The sequence below is a fragment of the Tachysurus vachellii genome, chromosome 7 (genome assembly GCF_030014155.1).
Source record: "Tachysurus vachellii isolate PV-2020 chromosome 7, HZAU_Pvac_v1, whole genome shotgun sequence".
Classification (NCBI taxonomy): domain Eukaryota; kingdom Metazoa; phylum Chordata; class Actinopteri; order Siluriformes; family Bagridae; genus Tachysurus; species Tachysurus vachellii.
In genome coordinates, this window is record NC_083466.1 from 1,567,194 (window position 1) to 1,584,813 (window position 17,620).

At 42.4% G+C, this 17,620-nt stretch overlaps 2 protein-coding genes across 2 annotated transcripts; one reads left to right on the plus strand and one right to left on the minus strand.

The window, feature by feature from the left end:
• Positions 1–751: 751 nt before the first annotated feature.
• slc1a7a (solute carrier family 1 member 7a) lies at positions 752–8,948 on the plus strand. The gene is made up of 11 exons (XM_060873799.1): positions 752–1,138; positions 1,336–1,415; positions 2,413–2,628; positions 4,748–4,790; positions 4,906–5,137; positions 6,101–6,200; positions 6,318–6,551; positions 7,118–7,312; positions 7,413–7,547; positions 7,693–7,792; positions 8,502–8,948. The coding sequence occupies exons 1-11, from the start codon at positions 1,004–1,006 to the stop codon at positions 8,742–8,744; spliced, it is 1,713 nt and encodes a 570-aa protein (XP_060729782.1). The 5' UTR covers positions 752–1,003; the 3' UTR covers positions 8,745–8,948.
• A 1,820-nt stretch (positions 8,949–10,768) lies between these two features.
• scp2a (sterol carrier protein 2a) lies at positions 10,769–17,371 on the minus strand. Its single transcript, XM_060873792.1, has 16 exons — positions 17,224–17,371; positions 16,344–16,398; positions 16,205–16,276; positions 15,959–16,090; positions 15,798–15,862; positions 15,473–15,599; positions 15,328–15,391; positions 15,117–15,203; positions 14,878–15,028; positions 14,429–14,576; positions 14,158–14,265; positions 13,345–13,498; positions 12,896–12,992; positions 12,624–12,753; positions 12,044–12,123; positions 10,769–11,368 (listed from the first exon to the last, which is right to left on the minus strand). Exons 1-16 carry the CDS (start codon positions 17,272–17,274, stop codon positions 11,273–11,275), a joined length of 1,617 nt encoding a protein of 538 aa, XP_060729775.1. The 5' UTR covers positions 17,275–17,371; the 3' UTR covers positions 10,769–11,272.
• Positions 17,372–17,620: the final 249 nt, after the last annotated feature.

The following is a 17,620-nucleotide window of genomic DNA, read 5'->3' on the forward strand; positions in this document are numbered from 1 at the left end:
TCAAGTGGCAGCTTTGACTCTTGCACTCTAATGATGATGAAGTAGATCGTTTGGGAAATTACCCAGAGAGAGAGACGCAACTGAATGAAAATTTACTTGGGAAAACAAACGATATTCTCTGATCGTGTTGTTTAGAAAGGACAATTTGTCAGGCCTTGCTATAAAAACCTTCCTACTATTAATAAATTAATAAATAGATAATAAAAGTACAGTTTCTGGATGTTTTTTTTTTTGGACATTTCCACTATCATCATTCAGTTTTAAGACAAGATGTAGTTATCTACTGTCTCATGATTGGCCAAGTAAAATGGCCTGCTACGATGTGATTGGCTCCTGTAAAGTTATATAATGGAAAGTTACTCGAAACTATTTACACACAATTTCCATTGTAAATCCAGCTTCTAAGTAATACAGACTGCTCTGATTGTGAGGTGGAGCTGCTGTGTTTGTGTGCAAAGCAGACTTTCCTACTGTCACACTGAGTTTATTCACACACACACACACACACATACACACACACACAAACCCAACAAATCTCCTAGTGTTTGTTCCGGGTTAACGTTATACTGGTTGCGTAAAGATGTATAGATTGTTGCTCGGTTGCTTTTCTTTTCCCGTCTGTATTCCCTCCAACAATCCCTTTTCCAATTGTTCATAGATCCTTAATCCAGCTCCAGGTCCCTAATAGGATCGCTGGTATTAACCCCAGGACGGTGCTACCAGCTGTCGAGGAACCCCCTAGTGGCCGAGAGTAAAGAATAAAACGGCACAAGCGAGACACTGAACAGTCCTACAGTAGGCAGTGTGATGGGATTTACTCTTATAAACAGCAAAGAGTGGACTTGAAGCTTCACACAGCGGTTTGTCCTGCAAAAAAAAAAACGCCTCCAGTCTTTCTGACGGTTGTTCACTCTCTCTGCATGTGTGCGTGACAGCTCGGGACTCTTCACAATTTGAATTGTGTATGCGTGTGTGTATGTAAGTGCTTCCAGGACGTGACACCATGCCCCAGGTCGCCATGTGGAGCCGGGTGAAGAACGTATGCCAGCAGAACGGCCTCCTCATCCTGTCGGTGCTGGCTGTGGTGGTCGGCTGCCTGCTGGGATTCTTCCTACGTTCCAAACACCTCTCTGAACAGGTTGGTCTTCCTTTACTAGAATTCTCTTTTTTTTCTACCTCGATAAAGTCGACTGAAAATCCAGCGCCGTGTCATCTATAACTAGTCGGACTGCTCTAATCGGAGTCTCTCCAGCCATGTCATTAATGATGATTAATGATGAAAGAATTTTATTATAGTACTTTTTCCAATTCATCTTCTACACTCTGTTCCGGTAGGAAGTGAAGTATTTCCAGTTCCCTGGAGAGCTGCTCATGAGGATGTTGAAGATGCTCATCCTGCCTCTTGTTGTCTCCAGGTAAACACACACTGATTATGTAGCATGTCTTAGAATGATGAATTATACCCGCCATACAAAAGAACAACAACAAAAAAAAATGAAACGACGGGGACTGAAAAGTATAGCGATTGGCGGGGCCAAACACTTTTCACTTTATAAACAAGCAAATATACTTCATAAGACAATGATTATAGTACCTCAAATAAACTCAACGGTTAAAACAGAATGTTTTCTGATACTGTATGGCATTCAGTCTTTTACAATTGGGTCAATTTTAGTCATAAATATCATAAATATATATTAGTGAGTCTATCAGGGTGGTAAAAGCTAAACGACAGTTTTTTCACTTGCTACCCGGTTCGCCAAAAGTTCCATGACGGATTGAAATCGGTTTTAAAATGGAAAATAAACAGTTTATAGTCAGAGTGTTAATCATTTCCTCACAACATCTCACAGTCAGTAGAGGAGACTTGAGCAGGAATGTTTCAGGATTAGTGAAGGACTCTTGGTGCACGGGAGTAAAGCTCCAGATGGTCCAAAACGCCAACAGAATCAGACACCACTGGATTTAATCCCATCTCTCTGACACACACTTACACACAATCTCATACACACTATTTATACTTGAACTCACTACAATGATGTCTTTTTCATCCTTGTTCTCTAAAAGTTCTCTAAAAATGCTCAACCGGTTTGAGACTGAAATCAAATCCGAATGGCTACGCAACACAATTGTTGAGAAATTTCAAGGCAAGTTCGAGTCGAGGCTGTTTATGTCCTCTGTTTTCGTTATCTGGTCTTGGTTTTTGATTTCTGACCAGTGCCACATTGTCTTTAAAATTTGGTCAATCTCACAATAGTAAAACCTACTAAATGTTAAAAAGCACTGACACCAGATATTCCTTCCATTAACGTTAAACAAACATTCAGTATATGAACTCTGAACACGAATGATGGTAAAATCTACGTCTATTATAAAATGATATATATTTTTTTTTATAATTTCTGCCCCTAGTTTGATGTCTGGTCTGGCAGCACTGGACGCTAAATGCTCAAGCCGCCTGGGCATCATGACCATTTCCTACTACTTGTGGACCACCTTCATAGCAGTGGTGGTGGGCATCGTCCTAGTGATCATCATCCACCCGGGTGGAGCGGCCCAGAAGGAGGACTCGGAGGATGGGGGCAAGCCGATCACGAGTTCTGCGGACGCTCTGCTTGACCTCATCCGGTAAGAATGTGGAGCTTAAGGGTTCAAAAAATTTGTATGCAATAAAAATAAAAAATGACAAGTAACCTCTTTTAGTCCTAATTTACTATTAAGTCACCTTAATATTGAACTATATTAGATAGGAACAACTACAGTGTTAAATGGTTAGGATAATTTTCCATGCTGTGTTGCTGATGTTGTAGTGCCCAATAAGTTGCCCTAGTAATTGCTACTGGGCAGCTCAAATCACCACACTGTCTGACCACCAGTGTTGGGATCTGGAGAAAAATAATGCAATAAAATGCAATGCAATTCTAGTTGATTAACTGTCAAGCTCCAATATGTCCCATTGGTATCTACGCTTTCAAAAGTTTGACCTTCTTCATTCCAGTGTCATGGCAACAGACCAAGCGATGAGTCTGTCTTTAACCTGGATCAGTCACAGTTTCAGAATGTCACAAGTGCTATCGGTCACCAGGACAAGATGTTAGACTAAGATCTGACCAATTTGCGTTTCCAAAAATGGTGAACACTCCTTTGGTGGCCTTCTTTTCTAGGTCACTCAAATTAGTCGTTGCTTTGCCTACAGTGCTGGTGACTGACGGACGTGTTTTGGCCAACCTCTCGACAGTGTACGAGTGTGTGACAAAACGTCATTTGCATTCACCTGAGTCATATGGTCTTACAGAAACGGTGCAGATGTTTACTCTGGTCAGAGTGTCACAGGATGGCTATTTGGAAACGATGAGGCATTTTGTCACATAGTCCTTATGGGCACTACTTATAAAGACTCTGTTGCACAATCAATTTTTGTCAGTAGTGGCAGTAGTAGTAACTAGTAGTGTTAATTTCGTCACCTATTTTTAATTTAGTCTTAGTCTTGTGCCAAATGTCCTTGTTAGTTTTAGTCATATTTAGTCATTCACATATCTTTTTTTGTTAGTCAAGTTTTAGTCGACTAAAAGTCTCGTCGTTTTAGTCTAGTTTTAGTCAAAAGAAAACTCAAGGTATCTTAGTCAAGTTTTAGTCGACTAAAAGTCTTTTAATTTTAGTCTAGTTTTAGTCAAAAAATTGTAGTCTTTTTTTAAAATAACACATTATTACTGAGATTATTACTGATAAACATTTCAGTAAAAAAGTGTTTCACATCTGTTTCACTCGAACTTGACCGCACATCACATTTTTTACTTTATTGATACTGCTTTTAATCGTAATGCAAAGACCGGTCATCGGGACATAAGCTGTCATGTACAATAAAAGAGCCTGTGCAGTGACAGGAAATATAATTTAACACAAAAGCTTAGAGGGGGGGCACGGTGGCTTAGTGGTTAGCACGTTCGCCTCACACCTCCAGGGTTGGAGGTTCGATTCCCACCTCCACCTTGTGTGTGTGGAGTTTGCATGTTCTCCCCGTGCCTCGGGGGTTTCCTCCGGGTACTCCGGTTTCCTCCCCCGGTCCAAAGACATGCATGGTAGGTTGATTGGCATCTCTGGAAAATTGTCCCTAGTGTGTGATTGCGTGAGTGAATGAGTGTGTGTGTGTGTGTGTGTGCTCTGCGATGGGTTGGCACTCCGTCCAGGGTGTATCCTGCCTTGATGCCCGATGACGCCTGAGATAGGCACAGGCTCCCCGTGACCCGAGGTAGTTCGGATAAGCGGTAGAAGATGAATGAATGAATGAATGACAAAAGCTTAGACCAGGGGTGGACTTGCGCTCGGACGAATTGTTTCTACGCACACACTAAACAGCGCGAAGCCACGAACTCTTTGTGAATATTTTAAAGTCGTAACAGCTGATGAAAAAGCAGAGACAATTGTAGACGAAAATGAGGAGAGATTTTATCTTCGTTTTTATTTTATACAAAACATTTCCGTCTCGTCTTTTTTCGTCAACAATAATGCATGTTAATTTAGTCTTAGTCAGCGTTTTTGGACAGCGGTGCAGTCTCGTCATCGTCTCGTCTTAGTCATGAAAAAAAAGGTTGGTGACGAACATATTTCGTCTCGTCTCGTCTGACGAAATTAACACTAGTACCCAGGCTTATATTAAAGCATTCATTCTAGTAAGTTATGGCGTATATCTATGATAATCCTCCCACTGTTCCTGTAATTTACTGTATTACGTCTTTCTCTCTACTAGAAACATGTTTCCTGCTAACCTGGTCCAAGCTACCTTTCAACAGGTGAGATGTCGGAGCGTTATAATACAAAGAATACAATTAATCATTGGTTCTTTCTTTAATTAGATAACTGAGGTGTCATGTAACTGATTGTAATCTCTCTCCATGGTCTTGACAGTACCGTAGCAGGAGTATCCCCATCTTAAAGCCAAAGCCCACCCTAAGCCAGGACATGACAGAATCCACCACCAGACGCATGTTTATCTATGGCATCCAAGACGACAATGGTATGGATATCCAGAGCTTCTCCCTGGACTTAACGCCGCCTCCGGATGTGGTGTTTAAAACCTTGCCTGGCACAAGCGATGGCATGAATGTCCTGGGCATTGTCATCTTTTCAGCCACCATGGGTGAGTTCTAGTACTCATTTGTTCTAAGGTTCTTCTACAGACTGGACTGAATTATGGAAGGACCTTCAACGGACGGGAAGTCATGTCACAAGAGGTTAGGTCTTGGATTACTGATCAGAAGGTTGTAAGTTCAAATCTCAGGATCATCAAAATGCCACTTCTGGGCCGTTGAGCAAGGCCCTTAACCCTCAACTGCTTCATTGTATAAATGAGATAAAGTGCAATTGCTGTAAATGTAATTAGTTTTCCACACTAATGCTGACTGTATACCTTTCAGATTCGACGGATCTGAACACTCAAGATTGACTAGGGTGGATTTTAAGAGCTTAAAGAAGTAATTATCCTGAGCAGCTGTGTAGAATAACAGCATGGATGACAATACTTAAAGCTTCTACATCAGGAAGCAAAATGACTTGGTTGTCAAGTGAGAATCATGGTGACCAGTGTTGAAAATCTTCCTTTATACAATTCAGTGTGTTCATGTTCACTCGTTCAGAAAATGCCTTTAGCCAAAGTTTGCACGGAGAATATAATTCAGGTATAGAGCAGGGGGGAACAAAGGGAAAAACTCAATTCAATGGTAAAGGAAGAAACCTTGAGAAGAAACCTGGCGAGGAACCAGACTCAAAGGGTAACCCATCCTCATTTGGGTGACACTGATTAGATTAGGTTTATGGGCCTTGCTCAAGACCCCAACGGTGGCAGCTTGGCTAGGATTTGAACTCCAATTTAAGTTCAAGTTCCCCATGGACAGGGAAACTGGTATGAAAGTAGAATCCGGCCTTGTGTTTCAGACTAGCATAGCTCAGTACTTAAATAAATGCAGCCATATCTACTGCTAGGGGATTGTTTCTTTGGTTTTCTACTTTTTACCTTCCCTTATATTTACTCGCTTGTAATGCAATCTTGATGAGCACTCATTCACCATGATAATAGCATTCATGCTGTCTTTCATTTTTCCAGGAATCATGCTGGGAAGGATGGGACCCAGCGGCAGTGCACTGGTCAACTTCTGCCAGAGTTTAAATGAAGCAGTGTTGAAAATTGTAGCTATTGTTATCTGGTATGTCATTCTCCGGCTCTTTTAATGGGAACTCTATAATAATACATCCTTAACACACATTATATCAAATCTATATCACAAGCAGGCACCAAGTGACCAGCTGATATTCACTCGCAGGTATTTCCCATTTGGGATCGTCTTTCTGGTGGCTGGCAAGATCTTGGAGATGGATGACCCCTCTGCAATGGGGAAGAAATTAGGTTTTTATGCCATCACTGTGGTTATCGGGCTGATCGTTCATGGTCTTTTCATCCTGCCCGCCATGTACTTCTTTATCACCAAGAAGAGCCCGATTGTTTACATCCGAGGCATCCTGCAGGCTCTGCTCATCTCACTGGCCACTTCATCCAGGTGAAAACCTGATCTCCACCAAGGAAGGGCTTTCAGGGTCATTCACTCACTCACTCATTTTCTACCGCTTATCCGAACTACCTCGGGTCACGGGGAGCCTGTGCCTATCTCAGGCATCATCGGGCATCAAGGCAGGATACACCCTGGACGGAGTGCCAACCCATCGCAGGGCACACACACACACTCTCATTCACTCACGCAATCACACACTACGGACAATTGGCCAGAGATGACAATCAACCTACCATGCATGTCTTTGGACCGGGGGAGGAAACCGGAGTACCCGGAGGAAACCCCCGAGGCACGGGGAGAACATGCAAACTCCACACACACAAGGTGGAGGCGGGAATCGAACCCCCAACCCTGGAGGTGTGAGGTGAACGTGCTAACCACTAAGCCACCGTGCCCCCTAGGGTCATTTAAGTTCTAGTTATTTGTTTAGACAGTGTTCCATCTGGCCAACTGAAAAATTTCAATCTATATCCAGATTTCTCTACCCTTGCTTAGTGACAATGTCTATTGTTCAAGTGAAGTGAATAATTTTATGCTCTGCTGGTTTCCTTCAGCTCTGCCACGCTGCCCATCACCTTTAAGTGCCTCTTGGAGAACAACCATATCGACCGACGCATCATCCGCTTTGTCTTACCTGTTGGAGCCACCATCAACATGGACGGTACAGCACTCTACGAGGCCGTGGCAGCTATCTTCATTGCTCAGGTCAACAACTATGAGCTGGACTTTGGTCAGATCATCACCATCAGGTAGGGTGACAAAGTGGTGTCATTTTTGTACACACAATGTACACACAATATTGACTTGCACTTGATGCCATAGAATGATAGGCTTTGTTTTGCCTTCCAGTATCACAGCCACAGCAGCCAGTATCGGTGCAGCAGGGATTCCTCAGGCTGGCTTGGTAACAATGGTGATTGTATTAACCTCAGTGGGGCTTCCTACTGATGACATCACATTGATAATCGCTGTAGACTGGGCCCTGTAAGTCCATAGCTTCTTGTGTCCGTACCTACTGCAGACCCCAAAAAACACTTCCAAAACTTCCAATATTCCTCACCATCAGCCAATCGATTTCATGTATCATCTACAATTCTGGATCTGGAAAATATATTTGCATGTATTTCAGGGACCGTTTCAGGACAATGGTGAACGTGATGGGAGATGCACTCGCCACGGGGATCATGGCACACATATGCAGGAAAGACTTTATGAAGGAGGTCGAAGAGGTGAGATCCATGGATACATCTCGCTTAGTTTAGCTTATGAAGCTTATCAATCAATCAGAACCACATCACTCATAACCAGGGGCGATTCTAGGGTCAGAGCTTTAGGGGTGATTGATTCAACTAACTCCAAAATACAGATTTTTTTTTCTTTTTTTTTTAAGACTTTTTCAGAACACCAGTTTAATTGTGAGAGTTCACACAGACACACAGCCCCCTGTAACAAATTAATTTGTAATTCATCTTCTGTAAATTATTTACAAATGGCCATCTTTCAAATTATCGATAAACTTTACCAACAGAGACACACGTACGCACTACACAGGTACGCAGTTTATTTGTCGCGCTGCTGTTTTTGTTTCACACTCTAGCAGTTAATAAACAGAACTCCATGCGTCTTGCGTAAGAACACTAACCGGTGCTACTTCTCTCCGTTTATGACTATGGACGAGTCACTCACGTCCTGTGCTACTCCACAGCCGCGGCGACTCGCTGGACTAAAATAGTCCGAAAATGTTTTCATTTTCATCCGTAACACATACATTTTAAACCACAAACTACGGAGTATGTTGGACATTATTTAACCTTGTAAAAGACAAACAAAAATTTTAGAATAACAACATTTCTTACTCCCAGTTATAGGGGTGCTGAGCTCCTAGCCTCGCCCATGCTCATAACCTTGTGAACCTTGTATGCCGTGTCCGTGTCGCAGATTCCTCTGATCTGTGAAGCCAAGCCCATGTTAAGCGTTCAGCGGATGACGACCTACCAGAGCAACGGGAGACCTGAACATCTCTCTGCAGATGTGGCTCGACTAGTACAGCTGGAAGAAGGTATCCGGCCAGAGAAGAAGCATAAGAAGTCCACACACCACTTGAAGAGGAAAGAACAGGATCGAGATCGAGATCGAGACTACTGCACTGTTGACATTAGCAGCCTCGAAACCAATGTCTAGACTCGTTTGTTATGATCTTGCGGGACTTAGAGTAACGTGTACGAGACAAGTGCTAGCCATGTTCTTCTGTCTCTCGGCATTCAAAATTCTTCTTCTGCTGATTGGATGCTGATGGCTAGTGGAAGTTAGAATGCATGTGTAAACATGTAACACGGACCATCTAGGTTTAAAAGGAAGATGAAACGATCTGGATCTACCTCTGAAACTTTCTCAACTATCGTTGCTCCTCACTATTGCAGAGCAAATGTCAAGGGCTCTTTCAGCTGGTTACAGTAACCACGTTGGGTCCAAGAATAAGTGGTCTGTGGATATACGTTCATCATGTGCAGGACATTTCACACGCTGGTGACTTTTCTATTATTTTGTAAGGTTTTCTCTTAAGTTGTCTGCTTGCATTAGGGACACAATTTCACTTCAAAAACATGCAGGATATTCTGAAGAACCTTAAAAACCTTAAGCAACATCCAGTTCAAAAAGCAATTCATTTCTAACAGTTCAAGATGTTTTTTTTTATATTTATTTCCTTTATTTATTGTAAGCCCAGTTTTGTGGAGTAGGATGGATGTCTTTAAAATAAAGACCTTACCTTTATATGTTTTTTTGTTTCCTTTTTCATGAAATTGCTCAGAAAGCGTCAATTACACAGAGACGTGTATGAAGGACGCATCGGATATATGGTTTGATTTGGGGATTCTTCCATCTTAAAGTATCGTCACAAGCGTACGCTTTTATTTTACATATCTTTAAAAATGGACAAAGCTGAAAAAAATATAAAGTTAACTTCGCTACCTACACTGAAGATGCGGTCGTTTTTTCCGAGTTTAAATTCATACGTCACGAGAAAATAAATATAATTCAGCCAAGAAACAGACTGTGGAAAGACAAGAACAGATGCTGAGGGAATTCTGGGGAAAAGCATCCTCTAAATGCTGCCTGAGTAAGTGAGAGTAAACAATAAATTACGACCTAATAACCCATTCAAATAAGAGCTAGGAATTAACTCTACATACGATTGAGGGTCCGACTTAAAGCGACAGCGATTAAGTAGAAATTACAGCATTACAAATTTTGTTAAATCTTCTTTGATTAAAATTCTCCATTGCTTATTTTTTTTTTTTTTAATTTTAAATCGATTAGTTAAAGACGGGGTGCACGATGTTTGATAAATGCTTCAGAAAACCGAGCTGGGCTGACTAACAAAACAAACGTGTAGCCAATGAGCACAAAGGGCCGTGTCTTGTCAATATGCAGCAGAGAGAGTGTTCAGTGTCTGACATTATCAGAAAGCGATTGATACACTGACATGGCGGATACCTGCAGTTACCTCTGCCTCGGTTTCTAGGTGTTGAACGTCGTCTTCGGCGTGAAACGGAGCTAAACCTTTCACGGTACAACACACAGTACTACAAAAACACATCTGTATTACCATAGTATTACTCATTGTGTTCATTTACTGATAAAAATATCCCCTCGGCCAGCCGCCCCAGCAGGTTCCGCCATAATAGTTGCCTGGGTTACGTATGTATGTGTGGGGCGGAGCTAAAACAAGGGTGACACCCATTTGGGTTAGGGGCGTGTTTGTTTTGGTGATTTTAAATGTCAACATTCTGTCAACAAACATCGTGCACCGCACCTTTAATGTCATTGTCAAAGTTCCTTAACACAAAAAGTCCAACGTTTTAAAAACGTATATGAAATTTGCGACATAAAAAGAACATTGTGTATAAAACTGAAACAAATTCTAACCAAAAAAAAATCTGGTTGGACAATTTTGCTAGTCACAAATCCACGTTTTGGGATTTGCCAAAATGTCCGATATCAAAATTCAACTCAAAAACCTTTAGCTAAAGCCTAACGTTTTGGTCGCTCCTTTTGGTACTTGTTACGACGATAGCTTTATATATATTTCACGTCTACGAAATGAAGAGGCAAACACTGGACACACCACACGTCCTGGCTGAGTGTAGAGGTCTTGGCCTTTAATATTTAGCTGGTGCGTCTTCCACATGAAAAACACGACTCTGTTCTGAGAAATCTTTATTAAAAATTAGTGTAATAATCTGCATATACAATTATCAGTGCAATGAAGAGTTCTCACATCTAAAGGGAACAGACGGCTGATATTTTAGCCGTCTGACTGAGTGACGATTTCCGGGTCATCTGGACCTTAGTGTGTGATCTCTGATTAAAGGTTATTAAGGTTCAATTGTGTCTAAAATTCAGAGGTTGAATGTTCAGAGATTGTTCTCCATATTAGAGGCACACGACGTGGTGTAGTGGGGGTGCAGTGGAGAAACGTGAGACCGTGAGACGTCCAAGGCTTTTGAGTTAAATGTCTGTAGGTAGATTGTTTATATTAGTAGAATTCCGTATCATTAGTGCTGAAGATATAACCGTGATTGTGCCACGCTCTGAATCTCAACAGAACACAAGGCTTCTTATTTTGTTAGAGGTTGTGATGTTAATTTGTATACATGTGTGCGTGCGTGTGTGTGTGTATCGCACGCCCGATGTTTAGTCCGAAATCTTCACAGTTTGGCTTTGCCTGGTGTCAGCTGGAGGCTCTGCAGCTTCATCGCCATCCCCATATTCCCAGTAATCTTTAGCTTGCCTTGGAAAAAGGCCTTGAGGTGGAATGAGGTGGGAGAAAGAGTTGGAGGTCAGCTGTGTGTGTTAATATTGTACGAGGCAAAGCGTTGGGTTACAGCCGATAAATTATAACGCGCACAATTTCCCCCCTTTTTCATGTCACGTACTTTATTAACTGATTTATTACATGTAACTGATGCTCTGGACGTGCAACATGATTGGCTGATATATAAACCGAGCCTGATGTCTGCGTGTCCTTGTGATTTTTGCAATCGTTTTTCCCTAATAATAATAATATTTCATTATTTCACGCGAGTTTCGCTACGGCGTGATTATTTGTTACGTGACGTTATGTTCCTGTCACTGCGAAGCAGCAGGTTCAAACAGAAGTCGAGGCTATTTATAGCTACTGTATTTTATAAAGCTGTGCTACTGAGGCGAGGCGAGTGTGTGATGATTTGGGTGACGATAAACGTCCGTTACGACTACGCTGCTTTAGCTGCGTTAGCCTTGAAGCTGCAAAAAGCAAAAAAACTAAGCAAAACTCGAGGGGGAAACTGTGTGCGTTTAATATCGTGATTTTTTTTTTTTTTTTTTTGTGAAACTATACATACTATTTGTAGTAACTGATTAACTGAATATTCATTAAGGACAAGAAATTTCACAATGTACGTATGGGGATTTAAACATGCAGCGTCTGAGAGACTCACAGTCTGTGGGTTCAGTTTCCCGGTCATCAGGTCGATGAGGTCAGCGTCGGACATCATGATCGTGCAGTCCGATTTCTTCCCTGTGGAAAAACAAACGAATAAAAAATTATGTCATATTAACTGCAAAAGGCAATGAGAGAAAAAAAAAAATATATATATATATATATATAAATATGTACGGTATAATTTTATCTGAACACAGATGTTAAGTTAAACCACTTTTGCGTAAGAATCATTCTAACAACGGCAGAGAAGTACAAGATCCTCTGTAACTTTGTCCCTCCAAAGCCAGGGTTTCATTTGAATAATTTTTGTAAAGATGCTTCACATGCAAATGTGCAATTTACATATGCAAAACGGCCAATTAGGGCGTAATCAGTTGTCTCTGTGTGGAGCTGAGAATCCCAGTCGAATGTGGGGGAACAAAACTAAACTCTGGTGTCCTGAAGTCCTAAACAGAGCCAACACACACACGTCTGTTTTTTTTTTTATACCATCTGCTCCCACCAGCCTGTAGTTAAAAAGAAAGAAAGAAAGAAAAAAAGAAAAAAGAAGGAGAAGAAATATAAAGCTGACAGACCTGCGTCGTTGGTCACCGAGCCGTTCCCGTTCTTCACGTCCACGACCCACAGAGCTTCCTTTCCGTCCGGGCCGTCCTTCACTTTAAAAGCGAAAACGCCATTGATTTTTTTTACATACGATTCTCCTTCCTGTATGGAAATGGAATCCCCACACACACACACACACACACACACACACACACACACACACACACACACACACACACACAGTCAGCTATAATATTTAAACTGTAAACCGTGCACGAAGCTGAGCCGGCCGTCTCGTTCCTACCTCCTGTAGCCTCTTCTCGATTTCTTTAAAAACCGCGTGAGATCTGAAGCCCTCCAGTCCGCTGACCGCACCGGTGGGAACCGCAGCGATGTGAGACCTGAGGGGACGAAAACAACACAGTGTGTAAACCGGGAGCTTACGGATAAAGTCCAAGGTCCCGGAGGCGCGATGGGACTGTAATAAATCTGAAAGATTATTAATTCAGGAGCGTAAATGTCAGAGTGAATATTTTTCCTAAAAGAAATAAATAAATTAAAAAAAACAACAACAAACAAACTAAATAATACACTAATTGTGTGAATTCTGACTTCACACGGCTGCACGATAAAGTCTTAAAAAATGTAAATAAATAAACAAATAAACAAATAAATATTCTGGTCATTGTGTGTCCTGCGCCGTGGTTAACTTTAACTTCTAACTGTGGTTCCGTTCCATTTACAATAACTCGCCTTGCTTCCTGAGGGAATCCCATCCTGTACAGCGTGACCACTACGGCGCCGCCGAGGCCGATGTTGTGCTGCAGGGCGACCTTCGCACCCGGGACCTGCCTTTTCCCTGCCTCGCCTCTTAACTGCCAGCACAGCTCAGCGCACTGGGCCAGACCTGAGCAATCAAACACAGCACGTAGTTAAAGCCTCAATAATCTCAGACAGACCCGAGTAATCAAACACAGCCCAGGATGTGGGGTCGAGACTGCGAGGCAAACACCTGAACAATCGAATCATGCAGAGTTCATTCACTCGTGTTCAAACAGCGCAGAGAAAGGGGGGAAAAAAAAAACAGGTCAAAGTGCTGGAGTCTTTGGAACGGAAGAGATCGGCTGAGCCGGAGTAAAGTCCTCAGTACACAGAGCAGGACAAGTGAGTTCAAAGAAAGTCACCTTAACACAGAGTGCGCTGACTGAACACACTTAAACAAGAGAAATCCGTTAAGCAAATACACAACGGGGCAGCGTCTAACTACACAACAGTGTCTGGGGTTGCCAGATCTTCGTGAAAAGCGAGTTTACCCCGAATAGAGATCGCAAAACGTTTCTCTCCTAAATCAAAAAGAAAAAAAGAGGCAAAAATATCCGACAGAAAGGTAAATGTAAACATGGGGAAGCTTGGCATGTCGTTGGGGAGAGTATTTAGGATTAAAGGTAAAGGATTATGTTTTCAGGATTGTTCCAGGTGTACGTTAAACCGCAGCAGGTGTCGCGCCTGAGCCGATTAACACCCGTCTTAACACGTCACATCACTTAATACCCTGTCAGTCAGCACCTGTAGCTCCGAGCGGGTGTCCCTTTGATATGAGCCCTCCGCTCGGGTTAACCACCCACTTGCCCCCGTACGTGTTGTCTCCTCTGTCGATCAGCGCTCCGGCTTGACCTGGGAGTGGACGAGAAAGAGAATAAACGTGAACGCAATACGCTCGATAATAATAATCATATAATATTACGCAGAACGACTGAACACAGCTTTGATGTCTATGAGTTTGGGGTCGTTGAAAAGGGTGGAATAAAAACGACGACGTCAGGAGGAGGTGAAATACCTTCAGGACAAAGCCCGAGCGCTTCGTAGGTGATGAGCTCGTTAGCCGAGAAGCAGTCGTGCAGCTCGATGACGTCGACAGCCGCCGGATTCAGGCCTGCGGACTCGAAGCACTTTTGGGCAGCGAGGCGCGTCATGTCGTATCCGACCTGAGGAGAGAAAGAAATGAAATAAAACCTCAGAGGAAGTGTGTGAAATCTCTCCAGTTAAAAAACACAAAACAAAACAAAACGACGGCGATTCGTTTAATTGAAATAGCTCATTATTTTACACACACGCAGTTACATGAAGAGCGCCCTGTTTACAGGGGAATTGAGGACACTCATGAAAACGATATGTAGATGTAGGGAACCTGAAGGCAGGCCGTATGTAAATGAGACAAAAAGAAAGGATTAGTTGTTGTTGTTAGCCGCACTGACGGACGTTTTAGCTCCCTCGTCCTCCACCCACCATCTTGATGCAGCTGTTCTCATCGAACGTCGTAGAGAGATCAGTGACCATCTCCTGAGCGATGATCTCCACGGCTTTAGACTCCAGTCTGTGCTTCCTCACGAAGCCCTCGCTGGCTAACACAGCTGCTCCAGCACCGTCAGATGTAGGGCTTAACACACACACACACACACATCAAGATGTTCTGACACAAAACAGATTTAGCCCTAAGCTGCATGATCCCTAAGCGAGTTACTTACCAGCACTGAAGAAGTGTGAGGAACTCAAAAACCTTGCGTGATTTAATCACCTGCTCCAGACTGTACTCGTCCTGGAACTGAGAATATCTGACAGGACGTGCGGGAGGCGAGAACGACAACACGGTGCTGTTAGCGGGCAACTCGGACGTCTTACCGACGCTGAATGCTTCGTTCTGATTGGTCAGATGATGATTCAGATTTTTTTACTTACGGGTTGTTGGTCGAGTGCTTGTGATTCTTCCAGGCAATTTTAGCAAAGTGTTCTGGCTTGGTTCCTACAACATACAGACACACGCACCGTGTCACTGGTCATGAACACGTGCAGAACGTCTCAGCGGAAAGGAAACACGTCTTACCGTACTTCTCCATGTGTTCTCTCCCGGCGTTGCCAAACATCTGAGGCGCGGCCGGAGCTGCGGCCAAGCCGTACCTGTTGATCATCACCTCCATGTGTTTGTCCATAGGGTTGGTTCTGTCCATGTACTGGGGGAAAAAAACACACACACAGTTACAGATTACACAAAGGCAAGTGGTTGCATTTGCCCTCGTTAACATACACACTTACATACACACTCCTAACAACCCAATCTGATCACCAAACCCCAAACCAGTCCACTTCCTTGTTGTTGTTTTTTTTAACTCTCGGTGTGTGAATGTGATGCTTGAGCTTCTGTCGTTCACCTTAGAGGACAAAGAGCCTCTTTCCATCTTCTCGAAACCCAGAGCGAGCACACAATCAGCCAAACCTGTAAGAGAGGCGCACGCACTGTGCGTTTAGACTTGAAAAATCCGCCGAGTTCTACGGTCTTATTAATACGGAGCCAACATGCCGAATCTCGTACCTCCCTGGACGAGCTGTCGGGCCACGAAGAGCGCCGTGGAACCCGTGGAACAGTTGTTATTGACGTTGATTATAGGGATCCCTGACAGACCCAGGCTGTGGTATATAGCACGCTGTCCGCAAGTGGAGTCGCCTTCAGGAGACAAAGGAACAACAAACCACAACCGAACGTTATCGTAATCTGAGCGCTCAAAAAAAAAAATCACGACATCGAGCAATGCTGCGGATAAGAAACGAAAGAACGTACCGTAAACGTAACCCACGCAGGCCTGTTCGATAGCAGAATACGGTACTGCTGCGTCAGCCAGCGCTTTCTCTCCTAAAACAGACCTTAATGAGGTTCATTCATCCAACAAAAAAGTAAAACTCATCCAGAGAAATAATACCTGCTTCTTTGGCCATTTCTGGATAATCTCCGTCTCTCGCACCGGGCTTATCGAACTGCAGAAAATAAGACGGCAAGAGACTTTAAACATGACATTACAAGTGAAAAGCAGAAAGTAACGGACATCACAAACTCCCTAATGTGTCTGCTATCGTTTCGGAGGCTTTTATAAACACGGAACGTTGATATTTATTTATTATTTTATTTTTATTTATAAGTCTCACAGGTTTCCTCGAGGATCCCCAGTTTATATCCCAGATATAACATCCTAATATCTGGATTAAAAAGTCTATACCACAGCTGGAGTGTGTTAAAGTGTGAACCAACAAATAATAATAATACTGTTCTGTCATATAATGAGGAGTTTTTATTGCTGAGACCTGGCAACCCTGTCCAGAGTAATGAAGATACAGAAAACACTGATGTACAAAATGAACTCTGAACTACTGGTGTGTAAGAGAAAGACCTTGAACTCTGTACAGTGCAGATTAAAGTGACTGCAAATCATCACATATGTTATCTTTAAAAAAAAAAATAAAAAGATCTAGCAAAGTTTTATAAGAAATGTAAAAATAATTCCTCAGAAAAATGTCACAATTCTTTTAGTTTTTTTTAACTCAAACTGCTTGACAGCTCAATGACAGCTTCCTAAAGACTGCAAAAATATATAATAACGTATTTATAAACGTATAAAATGCCGATTTTGGGCGTTTATAAGTCAGTTAAGTTGTAAGGAGTTATAAGGTTCAACACAAAAACAAGCTAAGCTAGGCTAAGCTAAGCTAGCATGTAGCATCAGGAAAAGTAAACAGACGCTACTGAGCTACGTTTATAGCTTATTTATAATAAATAAAACACTTATATATTATAATTTGCTTTACCTTCGTCATCCCGACGCCAACAACAAACACTCTGTTGTTCGCTGGAGCCATTTTTCTAAAGTGCTCTTGTCTGAGGGAGACCTGATAAAGGTGTCAGTAACAACCTGACTCCACGAGTCGAATCTGTAGAATCGACTCCGAGTGTCATGCACTTTAAAACGCGGGAGTCGACTCTGAATATGTGGAGTCGATTCTACACATCGAATGCACGGATTGAGTTGGACGAAAGTCAAAATTGTGACAGGATTTTTTTTAAAACAAAAAATAAACAAACAAACAAACAAATAAATAAAGAGAGAAACATTTCTACATACATAGTATGAAACATAGTGATTCTGGTGCTAATGTGTTGCTCAGTGAGCAGCTATGACGTCACAATGTTATTGTTAATACGTGT